The 23,326-nt window shown below is 41.4% G+C and overlaps 1 protein-coding gene across 10 annotated transcripts in view; it reads right to left on the reverse strand.

Annotated features, from left to right (window-relative positions):
* The window catches only part of Gfm2 (GTP dependent ribosome recycling factor mitochondrial 2), a 40,714-nt gene that overhangs the window by 5,225 nt on the left and 12,163 nt on the right, over positions 1-23,326 (reverse strand). For 5 of the 10 annotated variants that reach the window (XM_050153793.1, XM_050153794.1, XM_050153797.1 and 2 more), the window contains 14 exons: positions 20,866-20,954; positions 19,202-19,262; positions 18,836-19,015; positions 14,045-14,125; positions 13,022-13,170; positions 11,635-11,775; positions 11,450-11,549; positions 9,304-9,490; positions 6,824-6,900; positions 5,201-5,339; positions 2,683-2,862; positions 2,317-2,432; positions 1,553-1,735; positions 6-1,041 (listed from right to left, as the gene is read on the reverse strand). In XM_050153793.1, the coding sequence (XP_050009750.1) occupies positions 802-1,041; positions 1,553-1,735; positions 2,317-2,432; positions 2,683-2,862; positions 5,201-5,339; positions 6,824-6,900; positions 9,304-9,490; positions 11,450-11,549; positions 11,635-11,775; positions 13,022-13,170; positions 14,045-14,125; positions 18,836-19,015; positions 19,202-19,262; positions 20,866-20,954 (1,923 nt within the window). In that variant the 3' untranslated portion in view covers positions 6-801. Of the gene's footprint in view, positions 1-5; positions 1,042-1,552; positions 1,736-2,316; positions 2,433-2,682; positions 2,863-5,200; positions 5,340-6,823; positions 6,901-9,303; positions 9,491-11,449; positions 11,550-11,634; positions 11,776-13,021; positions 13,171-14,044; positions 14,126-18,835; positions 19,016-19,201; positions 19,263-20,865; positions 20,955-23,326 lie in introns of those variants that run through there. The other 5 variants (XR_007593844.1, XR_007593843.1, XM_050153795.1 and 2 more) reach the window with 3 other exon arrangements.

Below are 23,326 nucleotides of genomic sequence, written 5' to 3' on the forward strand. Positions count from 1 at the left end.
ACACATCGAATACTGGCATCTTTTATTTGAGCAGCTTAAAAAATAAAAGGAAAAGCTTTGTGATATCACTCAAATACTCCAAAGGGCTATATGAATACGTTCATCATTGTGACGGCTTAACTGAGAACTGCTGGGCTACAAAGGAGGCTCAGCATTTAAGAGCACTCGCTACTCTTACAGATTCTGAGTCTGAGCTCAGCTCCTGGATCTACATGGTGCCTCATAAACATCCATAGCTCCAGCTCCAAGGGATGTTCAAGGGATGTTCACATCACTTCTGACCTTCACAGGTATAATCAGGCACACACATGATATACAAATATGTATGTAGTCAAAACACTCCAAGGAAAGAATGTAAAAAGAAAATTTTAAATGAGCAATGTTCCTCATAGGCCAGGCCTTCTACATGTGCTTTCCAGTGGGTGCTATTTGGGGAGGTCCAGGAAATACAGCCTTGCTTGAGGAAGTTCATCACTGGTTGGACTAGAGAGCTCACAGCCAGGCCCTCATTTTGGTTTCACTCTGCCGTGTTTGAGGTTAAAGGTGGGCTTTCTCAGCTTCCTGTTGCCTTGCTGTCCCTGCAATTACGGACTCTCCTTCGGAACCTTTAGCCAAAACCAAACCCTTTCATAAGCTGCCCTGGACAGGTTGTTTGCCACAGCAACAGAGGGAAGGGATCCACCCAGGGCACAGAGTGGAGGTGCATTACAGCAAAGCATGTTCCACACACAATCAGATGGCAGCTCTGACGCCAGTATCCACGTCTTTTGTCAAGTTCTTTTTATATACCAAAGCAGTAATTTACCAGCCAATGAATAAAACATCACTCTTACTGAGAACGAAGCAGGTACATGTTTTTTTTCTGGGCATTTTTCCGTGTTTCCAAGGACCTAAAGCACTTGGGCCAAACCACTTCTCTGGTTGAGCAGAGCAGTTTGGTCTTGAGGACTCATGGCTTGATAAGTAGAGAATTCTAAGGCAAAAGTAGCCGAGCCTGAAGTCAGCGTTCGGAGCACAGTTGAGTATCCCTAATAAAAAAAACTTCAGTTTGTTATTGCAGTATATTCAGGCCATAAGTTTCTTTTCCTGCTGATCATCTTTAGAGCACAGCAGAGAAGGTGGTGGTAGGGCAGGGCCAAACCACTGCTTCCAGGTAGATCTTTTCGGGAGTGGGGGATATGACTCTGTCCTTCCTCCTTATCAGTTGGTACCCCTGGTGCCTACCCCAGGAGCCAAAGCGCCTGGTTGGGGAAGAGAATGACGCTGGCTTCAAAACTAAGGCAGAAAGGGGAGAGTGGTCATTCAGACTAACCACATTTTGGCCAGTCTGCCATAATCTTTGTGGTCCCAAGGTTGGAAATAACCTGCCTCAAGTGCTATGTCCCATAGCTCTCACCCACTACTGACGGCCAAAGTCTTCCCTCCTGGTGAAGTTTCTAAAAGTGGATGAAACTTGGCACCAATGCCTGCAGGTGTTAGCAACCACCTAGTTTTACTCAGTGTAGATCTCGTATACTAAACAATATGTACAGTTCAAATGCAAAGAACTTACCATCATTTCTGCCAAAGGAACAAATCCTATAACAACTTTGCTGTCCTGGCGAGTTTGAATTTCCTGAATATTCCCTCTTCTTTGGGCCAAGTCTGCCAGGACGGGGCTGAGGTAATCTCCAGTCACTGTGACCTCAAGACTCATCAGCGGCTCCAGCACCTGCTTCTCAGCTTTCTTCAGGGCCTGAAGGGAGTTCATAAGTTGAATAAATTTCTATTCAAGTAAAAGGAAGTTACATAAAAGCTGAAAAACTGAACTATTTCCAATATTCTTGAGCCTAGGGCTCTGGTGACCTCAGTTGCTTTAACACTGCAGAGATAGTGTTTTCTAAGAAACCAAGGTCTTTAATACTTGATTATACATACTAGTGGTCACATGCTAAGAAACCAAGGTCTTTAATACTTGATTATACATACTAGTGGTCACATGCTGGAGGACAACAACGTCAACAGTCAAGATGGCAGAAACATTCTCTATAAACAAACCCTTGTGTAACACACAGTTTACAATCTTAGACTTTGGAGGCCACAAAAGGAAGCTGAAAATGTTTTCAAGATAATTATGTGGGAAGACATAAAATTAAGGCAAAAATGAGACTGGGCTCTGTACCTCAAGAACCAGTTTAAAATTTTTAAAGTTACATTTATTCGTGTGTAGCACATGCTCTAGGAGTCAGGTCTCCTTTCCACTATAAGCTCTGCCAGCACAGCCGCCTGTGGAGTCTGTGGTGCCCACTCAGTGCCCTCCCTTACACTGCTCCCTACCTTCTGGACACATCTTGAGACACAGGCATTAACCATAGTTGTGGAGGTGCCGGGGTGAATCATCAATGAGTGTAACGTTATTGCCACATCTTGAACTGGGGATCCAAGTAAAGGTCCTGAGTAAGGGGGAAAATAAAGCAGAATAATATATAGTCACAAAGAATAATGCAACAAAAATACAACTCAAGTACAAAGAATACAGACAGAACATGAAGTATCTGTAAAACATGGACTAATTAGGAGACTAGCAGTGTAACACCAAGGCAGAATACATGCTGCTGTGTACAAGAAACTGGCTCAAAATACAGATGAAAAAAGGGATTAAGTCCTCAAGGGGGAGACTGTGATATTATTTGCTTCCCTTACCCTGGAGGCATGCACTGTGGACTGCATTTTCAATGGCCTCTTGGGAGGCCTGCACTAGGTCTTCACTGACACAGTCAGCATACTCAATCACAGCCCTGCTGGACGGTGCTTCCCCTGGCCGGGCTTCCAGTTCTGCTCTCACAAAATGCCGCTTGTCGCCTAAAGTCCTGTCTAGGGTATCTGAAAACAAACACATTGAAATGCATGAAAAATAAGGGGGTGACTCCAGACAATGCTCAGCTTTTGGCCAAGAAATAAAGGAAACCAAAGCAAAATGCCAGGAACAGACTGCTAAAGGGTAGAGGCTGCCTTCACTGAAATTGCCTGCTTCAAAAGTCTGAGTCTACTCAAAAAATAGTCTTTAAGATTATCAAATAAATGGCCCACACCTTTAATCCCAGCATTCAGGAGGCAGACCGGGCCAGCTTGATCTGCAAAGTAACTTCCAGGATAGCTAGGGCTGTTATGCAGAGAAACCCTGTCTTGAAAAATCATGCGCGCGCGCGCGCACACACACACACACACACACACACACACACACACACACACACACACACACAGTATCAAATGAGTGGAATAGATGACCAGAGCTTGAAAAAAAGGTAACACTCAGATTATAAAACATCTAGAGAGTATATAAAGCGGCTAATGAAAACTATAAAGTGCGTTCCTTTGCAAATTTCCAAACTGTTAAATTTCATATATCCTTTCAGCAACATTTAATGTTTCTTTCCCAAAAAACTTTCTTGAAATATAGGTAAACAGTTTTCCTTGGTTTTGTTTTTTTTTTTACCTTTTTTTTTTTTTTTGAGACAGAGTCTCACTGTGTATCTCTGACTTTCCTGGAACTCACCAGTAGACCAGGCTGGCATTGAACTTACAGAGATCAACCTATCTCTGACTCCCTAAGTGCTGGGATTAAAGGCGTGCACCACAATGTCAGGCTCTAATTTCTTTGTAAGTGCTGGGGACTGAACCCAGAGGCCTTGCTCTATGTCCACATTCTTACAGCTCTACTGACACAAAATGGCACCTTCCCGTGAGCAGCAATGTAATGCAGCCACTCAAATCCTACACTCAAAACTAAAAACGGAGCCTTCATAATTCCTTTTGAGCTCGCTACTATGAAACATCCAAGAAAGTATACATAAACTAAAAAATAAGATGAACAACATGAAACCAGGATTTCTAAAGAAACAGAAATTGCCAGTACCTACGGTACCGTTCCCACGACTGTCTTCAGTGTCCTCATCTGCATGTACCCTGTGCACATCTGGTTATTACTTCTGCACCTCCCTTTCTACCAGGCTGTGTTCCCAACCTGCCATGGCCTCCACCTCTCTCAGGAGACTTCACACTCCACTCTGAACAGGACCTGCCCCTTCCTCCTGCTATTACGTCTCACGCACTCGTGAGTTCCCACCACTCCACAGAGGAGTGCATCACTGTCTGCATCGTCTCTTGGGTTTAACGACTCTGTTTGACAGAGAACGAAGTTTTCAAGCTGGCAAACTGGTTCTTATAATCCTGGGACTTTTTTCCCTTTTTAAAAGCAACTGTTTTCTTTTTTGTATAGTACCTGACTGTGAGATACCCTCAAGGCCTGGGTTGAAATAAAACTCTCTGGAGACTTTCTGCTTCCTTCAGCTTCTTCAAGATGCTACCTAACAGGTTCTGTAAATTTAGGCTTAAAACTCTGTATCAGAAGCTTACAATCACGAATCTGGATTCGTGTCTCAATGCCACTGCCTCAGCTTCTAAGGAGAAGACTCCCCCACGGCAGCTCTGTGAGGAAGTGGCCTCCATGCTGGGGCACAGAGGACAGCTGATGGCTGCAGTGTGCACTGACTTCCCTCTTCCTTTTGAACTCCAGAGTTTTGTGCTAACCAGCTCGGGCGTGAATTTAAAAGGGTATCATTCATGTTTATCTTGGTTTTACTGCTGCAGATGTGCAGTCCAGAAACAGCCCCATGTCACTGCATCCATGCATAACTGTTTAAGTTCCAGTGATATGTGGCCGCCTGGACTCAACAAATTTTGGGTGTGCTTAAGGGCACTTGGTTATCTTGAGCATTTCTGGTCTGCATGCTTCACACCCTGTCCACGCATGGTTCACTTTGGGGTAGAAGTGCTCATTGTTATTTCGCTTAAAAGAACCAAATACAGAAAAGCTGGGCACTTACATTCAGGAAGGAAACATGAAACCTGCACTTTCTCTAGAATGCTACTCATTTTTATAAAATAAATATAATTCATTGACTTCAAATTCTTCTGCCATTGCAGCAGTGAGTAAAGTAAGCACGCCGTCTGCTTCACCAGCGTATCCTGTCCCACAGCCACTGGAAGACGCCCTGTCTGATGAGCGCACAGTAATGCTCTAGGCCTTCTGTGTCTGTCACAAAAATTTTTAACACCTGACACAGTAAAACTGTGGGAGACACTAGAAACTGTGACCCCTGCCCATTTATACAACTAAACACTGACAAACTCAGAATGTCCAAAATGTTTTATTTTTTACCTGTGGCACGAACTGAGTTTAAGATGGTTTCCCGGTATGCCACCTGCAGAGGCCCTAGATAGGTCTCTAGGCCATATTCCCTCTTGATTCGGTCATGAATAATCTCAATATGTAACTCCCCCATACCACACAGGACTGTCTGTTTATAAAAGGGAAAAAAGAGAAGACAAAATACTATATACAGAGAAAGAATTTCAAAAATATTATAAAAAGTCATGATGTTCACATATTTAAGTAATTTTCCATTAATTACAACTAAATTTCTTTTGAAAATTTTTTTGGGCTCCTATATAAAAATATTACTGACTTTCCTGGCTAGGATAATAGATCAATGTAGTCTCTTTTCACAACAGTTTGGTTACCAGTTGGGTGAGTAAATGGCATCAAGTTATTTAACCCCTATATAGAATTCTGGCCAATGCAACAGGAGTACAATCAATATCTGGACTGTGCTTTGTATCTTCTTTCTTTGTGTGCAGCTTGTTTATTGTTTATTTATTACTGTATATGTGGTATGTTTGTGTATAAAGTAGAGGAGAAGCTTGTGCAGGGGTCAGAGGACAACATATTTGGAGGCCTGGGCAGCCAGTGCTTTTACTCACTAAGGCATCTTCTTGGCTCTAGTTTTTAATATTTTATATGTATGGGTATTTTGCCTGCATGTATGTGTGTGCCCTGCTGGTATGGCTGATGCCCACTGAGCCAGAATAGAGCACTGGATACCCTGGACCTGGAGTTACAGATGGCGGTAAATCACCATGTGGGTGCTGAGAATTGAACCCAGGTCCTCTGGAAGAGCAGCAAGTACTCTAAGCCACCTCTCCAGCCCTGGTTTGCTTTTTGACAGGTTTTTACTTGTGTGCAGTCTAGATTCACCTTAAACTTGTAGCAATCCTATTACCTCAGCCTCTCAAGTATTGGAACCAGACATGAACCACCCAAGACCAGGCTAAATCACTTTTCTTTCTTCTTTGGGTGGTGCAAGTTGAGGGTGGACTGTGTGGCGATATTTTTCAGCCTAGGTCTCATTAAATAGTGCTGGCTCTCATGGAACTCACTTTGTAGACCAGACTGTCCTAGAACTCAGAGATCCACTTGCCTCTGCCTCTCAAGTGCTAGGATTAAGGCGTGTGCCACTACACTCAGCTAAAACCCCTTTCTTAGTGAAAAAGCAGACAACTGTTTGAAACTATGCTGAAGATGACGCCTTGAGAATGAGGTAAATAGCTTCCCCTAAAACCTCCCAACTACATGGATATTTCTTAAACGCTGGAGGGAGTGACAAGCGCTAGGCTAGTTTGAGCATGGATATAACAGAGAAATAGGCCTCTATGGTTTCTGACCTCCCTCTACTATGCTGCTTCTATAAGCATCAGTGTAAAAGACACAAGAGTTGAACCTTATTTTAAAACTTCACAAAAGCCTGTATTTTGGAAAGTCAAAAGTGATGGGGAGTGATCTGTACATGTGAAATGTAATTATTTTAGGGAATTGAAGAGAGTCTTTATTTAGCATGACAACATCATAAAGGGAAACTTAAATTATGAATCAGAGTGTAGACTAGTCAAGGTCATATGAATGTCTTCCATCTCTCCCTTCTAGGGCTGGGTAATAAATACGTACTTGTCCAGAGTCAGGATCAATCCTCACTTTCAAACTGGGATCTTCACGCTGAAGGCGGTCCAAGGCATGATCCAAATCTGAGTGGTTAAACAATACCTATCATTATCGTCACTTCATTTCTATGTAAATAAACTATGAGTCTGAAGTGGGGAGCATAGACTAACAATCAGGTACATTGATAAAAAAAAGAAAATTTCAAAGAGTCATAAACGCAGAGACTAACACAAGGTAAGATAATTCCAATGAGAGGCGCTTAAGAGTGAGTACGTGCACACATCTCCACAGTGAGAGGTACAGCAGCAAGCAGGCTGGCGGCCAGACATCAGCCAGTGAAGAGCAGCAGTAGATGAGAAGGAAGGTGTCTTACAAGCCATGCTGGGAAGTCTGCCTTTATACTGGGAAGCCTGAAGGACATTAAAAGGCCAGTAATGTCAACTGGCTCTGCTTCATAAAGACAAACCTAGGAGCCGACAAAAAGCCAACAGGCCTTCATAAACACTGGCTACAATGACGAGCCAGCAAAGGGAAGATAAAATGACATCTGATCCCTCTGGTGAATTCTCAACTACAGGTGACTCTGAGAAGAATCACTGTGTGCTATGTGGAGTCAGACAACGACAGACTTTACTGATGAATATGCTTGCCTTCTTTATAAAAGTTCCATGGACTGAAAAGTGCAGCCGTAGGAAAGAGCTGAACCACAGATTAAAAAGCTAACCTTTATCATTATATTCATTCAAATTGTTCATAGGTATATAAACCAGGCCTTCTAGAGCTGCGCTGCCCAACAGTAGCCATTGGGCATTTTAAGTATTACTGCTCTGAATTAATAGGTACTATAAATGTAAAATGCATACCATATTTCAAAGACTTCACATAAAAAAATAGTACTTTAAAAAGATTTATGTGTAAGAGTACTCTGACTTCTTGTATGTCTATGCACCATTTGCATGCTGATGTCCTTGGAGGCCAAAGGAAGGTGTCAGATTCTCTGGAAATTGAGTGACAGATGGTTGCTGGTCACCATGATCCAGCACTGGATTCTGGGAACCCAAACCAGTCCTCTGCAAGAACAGGGGGTGCTGTTAACCACTGAGTCATCTCTTGACTCATTAATGCTTTTTCTATTACTTCATGTTAAAATAATAATAATAATGGATGAATATCCCTTATCTGAAATGCTTGAGATGAGAAATGTTCAAATTTCCCATGCATTTCAGATTCTGGATTTTCTGTATCTTTTTCTTTCTTCTAAATGTTTTACGGATGAGTGCCTGCATGTAAATATGTAGCAATGACTGGTTGTTACTGAGGAAACGAAAGAGAGCATCAGATCCTTGGAACCTGAGTTACTGGCAGTTGCGAGTAGCTGTGTGTGCTGGGAACTGAACTCAGGACCTCTGATAGAGCAAGTGCTCTTACTCACTGAGCCGCTGCTCCAGCCCCTCTACATCTGCCTTACATAAGATACTGTTCCTTCAGCAACCGGACAAGAAAAGACACGGTTTCTTTCATTACTCAGGCTCTTACATCTGCACTCTGATTTCTTTCATGTGCACTCTAGCTAAGTAGATGAAGAACTGCAACCCCACCCAGTTAGAGGTTTCCTTTCCCATTACATCATAGGAGATACAGAGAGGAAATAAAGACTGCTCTTCCTCTCCCATAATCTGTGAGTCCACGTCATCTTTAAAGGGAGTAAAGAAAACTATAAAGCTTGTCTTTAGGTAGTCTTCATAACTGAGTATTCATTGAGAGCCTCATAAAGCATTGATGTTTGAGATGAGACCTACAGCGTTTTAAAGACAGACAAGTTCAGGGAAAACCATTACAGTATAAGCAAGACTATGTCAAAGAAGAGAATACACAACACAAAATGGCACACCATCTTCAGGAAGTAAGAACTGGTTCATACTTTAGATGCAAAAAAGTGAATTAGTTAAAATTCATGTCCTAATTAATCTAACACACTAGGAGGGCAGGGCAAGGTAGGGTCAATTACTTAGAATCCTATAAAAAAGCTTTACAAGGCCGGGTGGTGGTAGTACAAGCCTTTAATCTCAAAGCTTGGGAGGCAGAAGCAGGTGGACCTCTGTGTTTGAGGCCATCATGGTCTACAGGACGAGTTCCAGGACAGCCAGTGCTATACAAAGATACCCTGTAAGCCAAAAATAAAACAAACAAACAAAAAAACCAATACAACAACCAACCAACCAACCAACCAACAAAAGCATTACAAGAATAAGAATGAGAAGTATATGAAAGTAGAAAAATGGCTAAGATATATATGGCGTTTGTAAAAGTCAAAGCGATTTAAGTAAAGCACAGACCAGACCACAAGAAATGCTGAACAGTAAAGGCAAGTAAAATCTAACTCTGTCATGCAGGAAACTCTATCATGTAGGAAGTCTCCTGAGGACTCACTGTGACCACTTCCCATACACTACAGACACCAATGAACTGAGACACAAAGACTGTACCTGGTTGCTTAGCCACTGATGGGGGTTCTATGGTGCAGAAGAAAACAGGTTCTGGGATCTCCACCCCCGCCAACAGCAGACTCTCTGCTTCATTGTTTTTCCCAGGCTTCTTTTCTCCCCTTCCTGCTCGACGGGCTGCAGCTAAGGCGCTGGACTTGGAAGAGACTATGGTGTCTCCAGTGGCAGTCTGCAAGCAAATGGGACAGCTTCCTGGCTAGCACTCTTCCACCCAAAACCACTAGACAGAATGTTAAAAGTTGAATTCTTCTCATTCAACTGAAGGAAATAAATTCACAGATCTTACAACTCTACATAAACAAAGCTCATTTACCTTGTTTAATAACCCTACCTAAAATGTCATTGTCATAAGTTCTAAAAGGGCTGGAGAGGTGGCTCAGAGGTTAGGAGCACTGGCTGCTCTTCCAGAAGACCTCAGTTCAATTCCCAGTAACTACATGATAGCTCACAGCCATCTATAATGAGATCTGATGCCCTCTTCTGGCCTGCAGGCATACACGCAGGCAGAACAATATAATACATAATATATACATAATAAATAAATAAATCTTTAAAAAAAGCAATTTGGGGAAAAGGGGTTTATTTTTAAATAAATTCTAACAAATAATGAAACATATATATAATACACACCAAACCAAAGTTTACTAGCAAAAAATGTATTCATCTGCCTCAATTTCCCATCATGGCAAGGCAGGTTCACTAAAAACTCGTCATGTTTTTAACACCAGTTAAGAATTTCTTACTGCCAGGCAGTGGTGGTGCACGCCTTTAATCTCAGCACTCAGGAGGCAGAGACAAGGCATTCAAGGCCAGCTACTACAGAGAAACCCTATTTTGAAAAACTAGAAGAAAAAAAAAAGGAATTTCTTACTGTTTTACAAAAAAAAAAAAAAATTCTCTATTACCTCGAATATCCAATTAAACAGAACACACAGAGAGACACTAAGAAGAAGTTCCATGGGGATAGAGCAGTATTTTACATAAACATAAGATACGCCCATGAGTACTATGGACTGCACGTAAACTGTTTCATGCTCTGCTCGTGTTAAGGCTGTGCTGTAGACAACTCTCCAAATGTTTACAGTGCTCCTTCAAATATGCACCAGGAGCAAGTCCTGCCTTCAGGAAGACAGAGAAGACAACAATAATAGAGCCGGGTTCAGTCAGGCATGGCAGCACACCCTTTAGTCCCAGCATTCAGGAGGCAAGGGAAGGCAGATATCTGAGTTTGAGGCCAGCTTGGTCTACGGAGAAAGTTCCAGGACAGCCAAGGCTACACAGAGAAACTCTTTTCTCCAAAATATCCCAGGTATAAAATTCAGACCATGGAAGTTTTCTCCTAAACATTGCTGAAAACTGCAGTTACTTATGGAGAGTTAAAAAGGTTAAAGTAACAATTTTTATCCCAATATGAGATGTGCCCAAGTTTAATAGAAAAATACATTTGACTAATCTGAATTAAAAGAAAGTTTTAACCCACCCAAACCAGATGTGGCTCTAAGTGTGTCCTTCCATTCGCTCTGTAAATGTCTAGGAGGTGTCCATTGTGTGCAAGCACTCAAGTCCACTGCAGACTGAGAACCAACCAAGAACAAGACACCCAAGCTCTGGCCCTTAAAGAGCGCTTGACAGCAAAATGTCTTCATCATTAGCTCATCAGTTGTACGGTTAGATCAAACTTTCTGTCATGGTCAACCAGGCAAACACTCACCAAGCATAGCAGTAGAGAGTTTGAGACCAGCCAGGGATGAACAGCAAGCTCAAGGCAAGCCTGGGCAACTCAGTGACAGAGAAAGAGAGATCCTTCCCATACCCCCCCACCCCACAAACACACAAATAGGTGAAAATTCCATGCAAATAAAACAGTATTTTAAGTAAACTTAACATACACATTTCAACAAGTAGTAGACTACTTGGCGTTGAACTTTATTTGACTATAACTCATTCTGTCTGGGGGTTTCTCTTAATCTGTTTTTCTTTCTAACTAATGTATGGCATTCAGCCATATTGATGACTATGCCATCATATTTCATATAATGACATTCAGATGATTTGTAAAATTTTTGCTAATATAAACTTTATAAATCACATTTACATGATTTGCTATGGAACCCATGTGGTCACTCACTTGTTTGAGACCAACTGTCAAAGCAATGTTACCAGCAGTCAAGGAAGGGATCTCTACATGCTGGTCAGCAAATGGCAAAAGCAGACGACTCATTCTCTCCCTATAAAAAAACATAATTTATAACAGTAAAGTACTTTGAAATAAATGAGTGCAGTTTTAGGAAAAAGCCCAAATCTTCCCCTTACGTGCAGTTTCTGTTGACGTTATGGATGGCCAGCTGGGGCTTCAGTGTGCCCGAGTAAATGCGCAGGAAAACCAGGGGTCCTCGCTGCTTGTCGTGCAGTACTTTAAATGCCAGTGCACACAAGTCACCCTTATACCACTGCCTGCAAGACAGGGGAGGCATTAGAGAAGGCCCAGCTCTGCACAGATCACCAGGGTTCTCCAAAGATCACATGTATCTTTAGTAAAGTTATCCAGACCCAGGAAGTAATGTCACTACAGCCCTCTCTTCCATCACTGACTAAAATACTTCATGGAGAGCTTACCAATAAATCTTCAAAACTAAAAGGAAAAATAATAGGTTTTCTTTCAAGTACTGCCATATTTGCAAACATCTTCATTGCACAAACTCTCTCCTTAAAAAGCGTACCCTCAAAGGTCATAAATCCAAGGAGTCTAAAGGATAAATGAATGTTCTTTCTATTGTTGCTGTTGGGCTCTCACTTCACCTCATGTATAGCTGATAACACCACCAGTCTACAGTGGAAACTGGAGCTTGTTCACAGAGATCGTATTCTTAAAGAAATGTAAAGCTTTGAATTTTCCTGAAGGTGACAATTTTTGTGCATAGGTGCATTTTTCTGAAAAAAAGATAAATGGTATGTTCACCAGTCTCAAGGAAGTCTATGACGCAGAGTAAGTTAAGCACTTCTAACAACATTCCTCGTTAGATTTCTGCCTTTAACTTTAGTGGTTCAAATGAGGAAATTTTCTACATGCCAGCACCGGTCCTTATGCTTAACAAAGATGAACTCACTTTATTTTTTAGGTCACACTTCACTGGGTCACCTGGAACAAGGCTACATGAAGCCATGCCCACGCTCACGTCTCACGATGCCTTTCAATTTAGATGTGAAAAATCACTGTTCTTCTTAACATAAAACCCATTTCTCCGCTATTCTGCTTAACACTACTTCAGATGTTAGATTTCTATTAAGCAAGTCCAGAGCTGGACAGCAGAAAGAAACAATCATCTTTTTGAAAAACAAAACAAAACCACAGAATATTTACCATAAGAAAATCCTGAAATCTAGATGAATATAAACAAATCTACTAAATGAGTAACCTTAAAGAAAAACAAAACAAAACAAAAAACCAAAACTCCAACACAGATGGCAAAATCAACTCTCTGGGGAAAAAGCCACCTGCACAGTTCTACCAACTATGACAAGTTTTAAAAGAAAGCAAAAGTTTTCAAGTGAAACTTACTACGGCTCTGTATCGTTTACAGAAATATTCTTACCACTGTTTTCTATTTTTTAAAGGCTACTTTAAATGGCTACTTTTTATCAAACACGGCCTTTCATTTTCCCAGGCCTACAGATTTAATGTGTTTGGTCACATACTTACAGAAAGCCATACTCGCGCTCCTCAGGTGACGGCAAGTACATAGTGACGGCATCCAGCAAGGGCTGCACACCCTTGTTCTTCAAGGCACTCCCACACAGCACAGGCACTGCGGCCCGAGCCAGCGTCACTCTGTGTATCGCGGTCTGTAGCTAGAGGTATAGAGAAGGAGCATGGATCTGTGCACAGTATACGTGTCTGTGAGACTCTCCCAGTCAGACGCTTGTCCTGAACGCCCGTGTAAGCCAGCACTCTTCCCCACACCTCCACCACTCTGTATGGCTCCACTGTTTTGTAACCTTAATCACTACTCAGCACGTGGAATGTCGGTGGTTGTCTCTTGTTCCCTAGAGTAAGTCTATATGAGCCTTACAGTGAGGTCTCTGAAAATACTGTGAAGCACCAGAAGACAGAGACATTTAAGGTACATCAGATGCTGAAAAATACTGAAAAACGGTTGTATGCTCTGGGGCTGGTCTCTGCATCACGGCCAGCTGTCGTTTTCTGCAGATACAGAGAACTGCACTTACCCGTGGGCATAAGGTTTAGAAGGCAGCTAGAAATTCTGCTGGCCTAGGAAAGGGGCAGGAGTTGGTTCTCCTCCTCTGAGAACCAGGACCTCAGGCCCGCTTAGAGAGCTACCAGTAAGAGAAGGTTAACTGACCCTGGCTCTATGGAGAAAACTGCACATGCTGCTGGCACTAAGCACTAATAGGAGCAGTGACTTTTATTTGTAAGCCACTTTTAAAAAATTTGTTTGTTTGTCAAAACAGGGTTTCTCTGTGTAGCCCTGGCTGTCCTAGAACTCATGCTATACACCAGGCTGGCCTTGAATTCACAGAGGCACACCTGCCTCTGCCTCCCCAGTGCTGGGGTTAAAGGTGTGTGCCACCACCTAGCATAAGTCATCATTTTTTAATAGTGTAAAAAGTTAACACATACATATACACGCCCCAAAGACAGAAAAACCAAACCAAACTTATTCACTTAGTAAGATTTTGTTTAAATGACTAAATAACACATTACCTTTTCAGCTGGTACCAAATCAAAATTGTCACTAAATTCTCCTAAAACCAAGTCAGCAAATTCATCATCCAAATCTGCAACCTGTGAAGAAAGACAAACTTGTGTAACTTGCATTTAGTGTCATCCTTAGCTAGCAACTTTACAAACGTCACCAGAGAGATCGCTCAAGGCAGCAGGATAACCTGCTGTGCACAGGGCAAACAACTCCTTACACCTTTTGAAAACACAATTTGTTTTTTCATTTGTTTTTGCTTTCCAAAGAAAAGGAAAGTGGGAATTGAGAAAGCACTGTGAATCTCCTGAAGTCACAGAGAGCCAAAGGTGGATGTAATCACATTATCTGCTTAAACGTCTAATGCACAACGGATGATGTTCGTAACAAGGACTGGCAGTTTGAGGATGAGCCAGGGGACTTTTCGTCCATAACATGTGTCAACCTGTTATGAATGCATAATCATCATTAGATTTCACATGATTCCCAACTGAAAGATCTAATCTGATTACCATAGTGACTGAAGTAAGACATTTCACTTGCTGGTTGTTGGCATCACCTTAACAACACAAATGCAGTTACCTAGTTTGTGCTTCTCATACAAATTCCAACAGAAACAGGTATTTCAGCTGACAGCAAGCTAATAAAACAGGCTGGGCACAGTGGCACACACCTGCAAACCCAGCACTGGGAAGGCTGAGGCAGGAGAACTGTGACTTTCAGGACAGCACGGGCTAGAAAGCGAGACACTCATAAAAACAAAAACAAATCATAATCCTAAAACAGTTTTAATTGTGGATGGCAGTGCAAAGGAGAAAAACATTCACGCTCGACAAGAAAAACCAACTGTAAGTGTAGTGAACATGGCAGAGACAAGGCTAACTGGCCTGGAAAGCAGCAAGTTGAACGTGAGGTTAAGGCCGGTTTCTGCAACTGGACCCCTAGAGATGTCCTCCCACTACCAGCCTGTGCAGACTTCAGCCACGTTTCATCACTGCTCTGTTTGGTAACTCAGAGGAAAGCTACACCAACCCAACTTTCTCAGAGACCCTGATGGAAGGACAAAGGAAACTTCAGTTCTGTGTCCTTGTCCTGGAGTGGACTTGGCAAGGCCAGCCTGATGCAAGAGCCAGTGCCTCAGGAGGCAAGGTTGCAGCTTCTTGGGACCCAACTCTTCCCCCAGTCCTAAGACAGCTGTGTCTGAGGTACCCTGTGCTCTCTTTGCCAACATCGTCTGACTTAGTTCTTTGCTGACGTTGCCCATATTTCACAGTATATAAAATGCTGTACTTCTTAGTAAACTTGTGTAGCATAAGACAAAATTTGTGCAGGCCTCACAAGCCCAGTTTTTATCTTCTCTGTTTCTCATGCCGTGGCACCACCCATCAGGACCCTGCCACTGAAGAACAACCTGCTGGTCCAGGTCACTTTCCTCTTAGGGATGTAGTGAGGACCTATCCATACTTTTTAATCATACTTTCAGAACATGCAGTAAGTGGCCCACAGTATTAGCTATTATTATCCAAAGATGCCCTAAGACACAAAAAGCTGATTCTAGTTCACACTTACGGTCTCAGTTTAAGATAAATTTAACTGGGCTGGAGAGATGGCTCAGCAGTTAAGAGCATTGCTTGCTCTTCCAAAGGTCCTGAGTTCAATTCCCAGCAACCACATGGTGGCTCATAGCCATCTATAATGAGGTCTGGTGCCCTCTTCTGGCCTGCAGGCACACACGCAGAAAGGATATTGTATACATAACAAACAAACAAACAAACAAACAAATAAATAAATACTTAAAAAAAAAGATATATTTAACTGTGGTTCAAGTTTTACCATCATAACCTCTTTAAAGCAGTTTGCTATCATAATCATTTTTAGGCATAGCTCAGTAGTATTAACCCCATTTGTACTATTATTATGCAATCTCCAAAGTGTTTCAATTTGTACACCCAAAGCCTATACACCTCCCCCCGCTCCCTGCCCCTGAGCCTCTGGCAGCCGCCATTCCACTTGTGTCTCTGGATCCCTCACAAAGTAGGCGCGCAGCACTTGTAGCCCGTGCACTTCACTGAGCACTGATGCACCTGACGGCAGAACTCCCCTCCCTTTCAGGGGAAAGTAACAGTCTACACTTTGTTGGTCTACTCATCAGTTAATGTTAATATGTTAACTGTTGAGGTGTTTCTGCATTTGTCTACTGTGAATAACGCTACTAGGAATGGGGGTGGTTTCAAGACACTGTTTTTAATTCTTTGGATGCACATATTCCAAAAGGAATGTCTGGAGAAGCCTCCATTTGGTGTTTCTTTCTTTATTAAGGATGTATTTATGTTTATGAGTACGAGTGTTTTGTCTGCATGCATGTATGTGCACCACATGTGTGCTTGGTGCTTGCACAGGTCAGAAGAAAGTGTCAGATACTTTGGAACTGGAGTTACAGTTGTTAGCCTCTGTGTCGGTGCTGGGACTCAGACCTGGGTCGTCTGCAAAAACAAGTCCTCTTAACTACTGCCATCTATCCAGGCCTTCCTACATGGCTTTCTATTGTAACCCTGTCACTGTATTCCCACTGCAGTACTTGTGGGGGTTCTTTTTTATTTGGTAGCTAATGCACTCGAGATGATCTTGTTCTCTAATTGTCTTCACATTCATACATTCACACAAAGATATTTATACACACATTTAATTGGCACCTGTTATTAGCCACTGATACCTCCTTCTCTTTATGTACATCATACACTATCATGTCCTAGCAAAAATCAATATGTGCAATTGTGTTTTGGTTACCCACCTAGATTATAAGATCCTTCTTTATGCCTACAACTGTTTAGTATTAAAACTGCACACACACACACACACACACACACACACACACACACACTCAAAAAGGAACGAATTATGTGTCCAATTCATGATCAATGACAATTTTGTTCCTGCTCTTTTTATGCCTTATTAATATAGAAAAGCAGGTCTAGACCAGGCATGGTGCATAGGTCTTTGAACCCCAGTACTTCGAAGGCTGAAGCAGGCAGATCTGTGAATTCAAGGCTGCCTCGTCTACAAGGCAAGTTCCAGGCCACTAAGGACTAGAGGAAAGAAAGAAAGAAAGGAAGGAAGGAAGGAAGGAAGGAAGGAAGGAAGGAAGGAAGGAAGGAAGGAAGGAAGGAAGGAAGGAAGGAAGGAAAAGAAGAGGAAGCAATGTAGCAAAGTGGGTAGCAATTTGAGCTGATCTGATACTGAGCTGAGTTCAGATCCCAGCTCGGCCCTTCATTAGCTGTAAACCTTTTTAAACACTGTAAGTGTCTGTCTCCGACTCCTTCTCTGTAGGAGGGATGGAACATGGATGTGAGATTAAGAGTGCACGTACAGCACTTAACCCAGCAAACACCAGGCCCTCAAGAGCCACTATCTCAATACCAGTCATTATTATGTTCATTATAAAGTCAATGAATACTGTAAGATATAAATGGCAAATAATTTCTCTAAGTATGTCGACCTATATAAGACACACGTTAGAAAATGCTGCCAGCACCTGTCTGGGCTTGAGCAGGTATGGTAGCGCACACTTGCAACCCCACTCACGAGTATGAGGCAGTAGAATGGTATGTTGTAGGCAAGTCTGGGCAACACAGTCAAGACTGTCTTAAAAAATCTTATCTTTACTTGGACCAATTCAATTGTGAAGTGAAAACTCAAAGATTCAAATGCTTTACTGTAAGATTCAAGAAGCACAGCATAGGTATTATCGATATAGTGTAAGTATTACAGCATTAACAACCTTGCTACATTCTATTAAAGTTTTGAGAGACCTGAGCTACATACTGAGAATAATAAACTCGTGGCTTTAATTTTCTAAGGAATTTGACATCTGATAAAGTAGAAGATAGGCAGGTTCCTTGATGCAGAGATTCTTTTGTTGAGATTTCAGGAAAAATTTCCACGTCCCAAAGGAGACAGAACACAGTGTCTCTGTCTTTTGTTTCTTGGAGACAGGTCACTGTAATTCCAGATTGGCCAGGAACTCACTATGTAGCCTGGGTTGGCCTTACACTCGCATCCATCCTTCTGCCTCAATCTCTGAAGTACTGGGACTACTATAATAACACATCAGAGCACCTCAAACACTGAAAATAAACTGTCACAAATGTACTTACAGTGACCAGCCTCCACCAAAATATAAAACAAGAAAATACAAACAATACCACTCCACTTATAAGGAGAGAAGATGCAAACTAATGTTCAGATTACCATAATATGCTGGGGTATAGGGAGCACAGCTCAGAGACAAAGCACATCCTTAGCATCTATCTACCAAGTCCTAGGTTCAACTCTGAGAGCACACACAAAAGAACCATAGATGACAGAGATGACTGAGCAGTTAAGAGTACTTGTTGTTCTTGCAGAGAACAAGTTCATATATCAGCACCCACATGGCAGTCAACAATCATCTGTAATCCCAGAGGATCCCAATGCCCTCTTTTGACCTCCCTGGGCATTAGGTGTGTGTATATATATGTGTGTATGTATGTGTATACACACACACACACACACACACACACATATGGTAAACACAAATACATGCAAGAAAAACACTCATACACATAAAAATAAATGAACAAATAACTCTTAAAAGGATGTTCAGGTAAAGAGAAAGCAGGCGGCTATTTTACTTGCTTATGGGTGGCAGACACATCGGCGTCCATCTTCATTCACTGCATTTGTAATTTTATATAAAGTTTCACAATAAATATGTCAAAAAGCTACTGAACACTTACAGAATTTTAAAATAAAGTATTTACTTGTTCAATTAAGGAGTTCCTTGCTTCAATAGTCTCCTTCAGCAATTCTGGATCACTTGTTTTCAAGAGGGGCTTTCTCTCAAAGTCTTTTCCATCACCAGAGTTGGAATTCCAGAGAAGTTTTTCTTTGTTTACTACATCCACCACTCCTTGGAAAGTTCTGGCTTCACCAATCGGCAGCTGTAAGTCAGGGCGTGCTTCATATTGTTAAAGGATAAGAATGCAGAACTCGCCGGTGACAAGACATCTTACCTGACTACAACCAAAACCTTCAGCTGTACTCACAGTTGGAGTTTGTTTCAAAGTGTGCATGCCACAATAAATTGATGAGGAAATACCAGAATGTTATATCAATTAACCAATTACCTGAAGAATCAGAGGCTTTGCCTTTAACTTCTCCCTGATGCTTTCGACGGCATAGTTAAAACTGTCAAAAGCAAGACCATCCATTAGAAACAGTAAAAACTTCTGGGTTAAGGAATGTTTTCTAAAATAACCCTTTAACTATAATGTTCACTATGTCAGTTTCCCACAGGGCAGTATCTTAAATAAACATGTTAATAGCAATTGAATATTTACCATTATCTCAACATGGGGAAGTTTAAGGAACTATTTTTGCAAACTTCACATAGCCAAATAGTGATACTAAGATTAAAGTTACACACACAGATAATTAATTGGAGTTAAAGATTTCATTTGAATTAAGTATTCTTTCTTCTGTATATAGCTATATAAAGTATTGATTTTCTTCCAAGAGCCAGACTGACTAATGTTGTGTGTTTTAATCTTAGGTTTTAGTATCATATGCTACAATGCTTGTTTCTATGCTAACATAGGGTGGCTACCTACAGTACATATGCTAGTTATACATACGTGCACATCACTCCGGCCCCAGCATCTCTGAGAACTAGCCTAGAACCCAGGCATTGCCCTCTTCATCATTACAGACACTTAAGTCAGCCAGTGAGTACTTCTATGGACTACAAGAGATTTCAAATAGGATTTAACTTTTTTTTTTATTTTATATGCATTGGTGTGAAGGTGTCAGATCCCCTGCAACTGGATCTTCAGACAGTTGTGAGCTGCCATGTGGGTGCTGGGAATTGAACCCGGGTCCTCTGGAAGAGCAGTCAGTGCTCTTAACCACTGAGCCATCTCTCCGAGATTTCAAATAGGAAAGGTTCAAAGTCTAGCAAATGTTTCAGGTTGCTGTGCCATTAGCAATCAAGGGTATTTTAAACAGAGTAGCCAAAGAAGTCACATAACCACAAAGCACATGGCTGTGGCCTTGGATAACTTTTATCACACTCTCATCGCTGACCGAGATGTCTTCCTACATTTCCTCCACAATCCTAAACATTTTTGATTCATTCTTGCTCACATTTCATCAGCTCCTTTGTATATTTTTGATTCTCTATGTTGTCAGTAAAATGTATCCATTCTGGCTTGCCACTCTAGATAAGCCTTGATGTATGGGCAATACATCTCAGCATCAACATCTTCTGCTTCCCATACAGGACGTTCTCCTTCCCAATTCTGTTTTGTTGAGCCTAATACCCACTAACTAAGGAAAATCAGAAGACATGGAAAGACCCCATTCTCTGAGGTAACTACAAGAAACAAACCTGCTTCTCTAACTCTAGCAATCAGGAGGTCACAGGAGCCTTCGGGAGCTGTAGGGCTCCACAGACAATGCACACAAACAGCAAGTCTGCACTCCTCCAGGATTCCACAGAATGTGCGACACAAATCTAAGCGGCTCAGCACTTAGCAGAGCTCAATCTCAACTACAATGAGCTGTTTGAAATTATTTTAAATTGGTCTTTAAGATTTTATAAAATAAACTTTATAAGTATATACTACATAGATAGATAGATAGATAGATAGATAGATAGATAGATAGATAGATAGATAGACAGATAGTTTAGTTTAGAATTATACTTTAGAGTTGCTTTTTCTAAACTTAAGCTATAAGCCATGACTTGTTAGTGCTTTGTAACCCTAACAGCCTAGAAGCACTCTTCACATACCTTGCTCCAGTTTTGTCCATCTTGTTTAAAAAACAGATCCGGGGTATATTATGTTTGTCAGCTTGCTTCCACACAGTCAGAGTCTGGGCCTAAAGCAAAAATTAGAGAAAACGCCTGTGGTTGTTGTGAGACATGGGGTGAACAGATCCACGAATCTGTGTGATGTGGAACTGGGCCTGATGACGGCAGAGAATCAGAACCCACAGTGCATTTCCAGGGGCCTCCTCACTCCCAGAGAACACAACAGGGAATAGATGAAGCGACTGGAAGATTCACACTGCTTAGGTGAACTAGGTTCCCACACAAAATGCGGGAGATACCTAGAGCTCTCAAAAGGGAACTTAACTGCAACCAGGTCTACTTCTTGTTTCACTTTTATTTTTCCCAGCATGAAATAATGAAGTAATTTGTTTTAATTATTATTTTTAAAATCAGGTCTCACAAAGCCTAGGCTGGCCTGGAACTCATTACACAGCAAGGCTGATCCTGAACTCCTGATCCTCCTGCATCCACTTCCCAAGCGCTGCGATGACAGGCAGGCGCCACCATATCTCCTAATGTCAGTTTTTGAGAGGTAAAAAGGACTTTGTCTTGAGGAATAAGAAAGAATAAAACCACTATCATCATAAAAATCACCTCTTTCAATGGAATATATGAATGTTCATGTGAACCAATAGGGTAAAGTGTGACAGACAGACTAGTATCAATATTTATAAGTAATTCATATATGCTTCTTATTTAATTGATTTCATTTCTGCACACACTCAATTTATAAATATAGTCTGAGTCTATTAAAATATTTGTATCTCAAAGAGTCATAAGGCCTGAGAAACATGAATAGTCTAATGCTCAGTTTTTTCTTTGTTTAGGTAAAATTTTATATGACAAAATCCACAGACTAAGCATATAGATGGAGTTTTGATAAGAAACAGACCTTGTAAGTACTACTCAAATCAATACATAGAACATGCTGTCACTCCAGGGAACTTTCTCATGCCTCTCCAGCCCTCTGTAAGAAACCAGGTCTGACACACTGCCACAGGTTAGAGTTTCATATAACTAGTATAGCTTCTGATTTGTTCACCTCTGCAGACAGATCAGCTTCTCTATCAGTCAGTGGGTATCTATTAGGTAGCTGCCAGCTTACAGCTGCTGTTGAGTCTAGCCACCACAAACATTCTGAACAAATCTCTGATGAATGTTTCCACTCCCTCGGAAAAAGAAACACAATTATTGGTTTATTTTTTTGTTTGGTTTGGTTTTTGATTTTTCGAGACAGGGTTTCTCTGTGTAGCCCTGGTTGTCCTGGAACTTGCTCTGTAGACCAGGCTGGCCTCAAACTCACAGGTATCTACCTGACTCTGCCTCGCCCATGCTGGGATTAAAGGTGTGCGCCACACTGCCCAGCTGAATTAAGGGTTTCAGCATAGGTGTATCTATAACTTTATAAGAAACTGTCCAACAGCCTTCTAGAGTCATCACATTGTTTTACTGTCCTGTCAGCAGCGAGAGCTCCAGCAGAACCACCCTCAGCAGTATGAAGATAATACTTCTTGCTCTTCTGAATCAGTCACTCTTCAGGACACAAAATGGTATCTTATGTTGGTGCCTCCTTCTCAAAAGCCCTGCACATGGACCAAGTACAAAGGTGGATATGGCTGGGTCACAACAGTAAGAGGGAGATATGGAGACAGCTGCATTTATTTCCAAATAATGATTTTCTCCTAAATAACCAATTATAATGATCACATTTAGAAAATTTCAAGCTCAACATATATTTTCAAGTAGTATATAATTCAAATTTCTGTTTACCTCAGTGATGTTTTCTAATTCATTTTAAATTTAGGATCCCACCAAGGATTTAAAATACATTCAGTTGTCATGATTATTTAAATTTTTAAATCTAAAATAGTTCTTCGTGATTCCCTTTTATCATTTATGATGCTTATATTAAAAGTTCTTGTTTTTAAATTACTGGAAACTTGTAAGCAGTTCTCCCTGCCACATCTTTTCACTTATCTCTCACTAATCACTGTCTCATGATAAGACATGGGACGTTTTGGGAGGACTACACATTGTTGTATCTTTCTCCAAGGATCACACTGCATCAATTTTGTACCATTTTTAAGATATTGATTTTTATAACTTAATTAAAATAATTTATGGGCAGAAGAACTTAAATGGATTATGTATTCAACAAGGCCAGTTTGAGCCCAGCTTCATCTACACAGCAAGTTCCATACCAGTCATGATACATGAGACCCCGTTTGAAACAAAGCAAAGCAAAACAAAACAAAAATAAAAACAGCATAATTCATCCTACTAGCAATAAGCTCTACTAAATATCCATTTTCAGAATTGACTCAAAGACTTCGATGCATACCTGTGTGTAGGGGGAGAGGGCAGGAATGCTGCACTTGAACCCAGGCACCCATACACGCTAGGCAAGATACTCCAGAAA

This window comes from Alexandromys fortis, unplaced genomic scaffold, assembly GCF_014885135.2.
Source record: "Alexandromys fortis isolate MF-2015 unplaced genomic scaffold, M_Fortis_MF-2015_v1.1 scaffold_79, whole genome shotgun sequence".
In the NCBI taxonomy this organism is placed as follows: domain Eukaryota; kingdom Metazoa; phylum Chordata; class Mammalia; order Rodentia; family Cricetidae; genus Alexandromys; species Alexandromys fortis.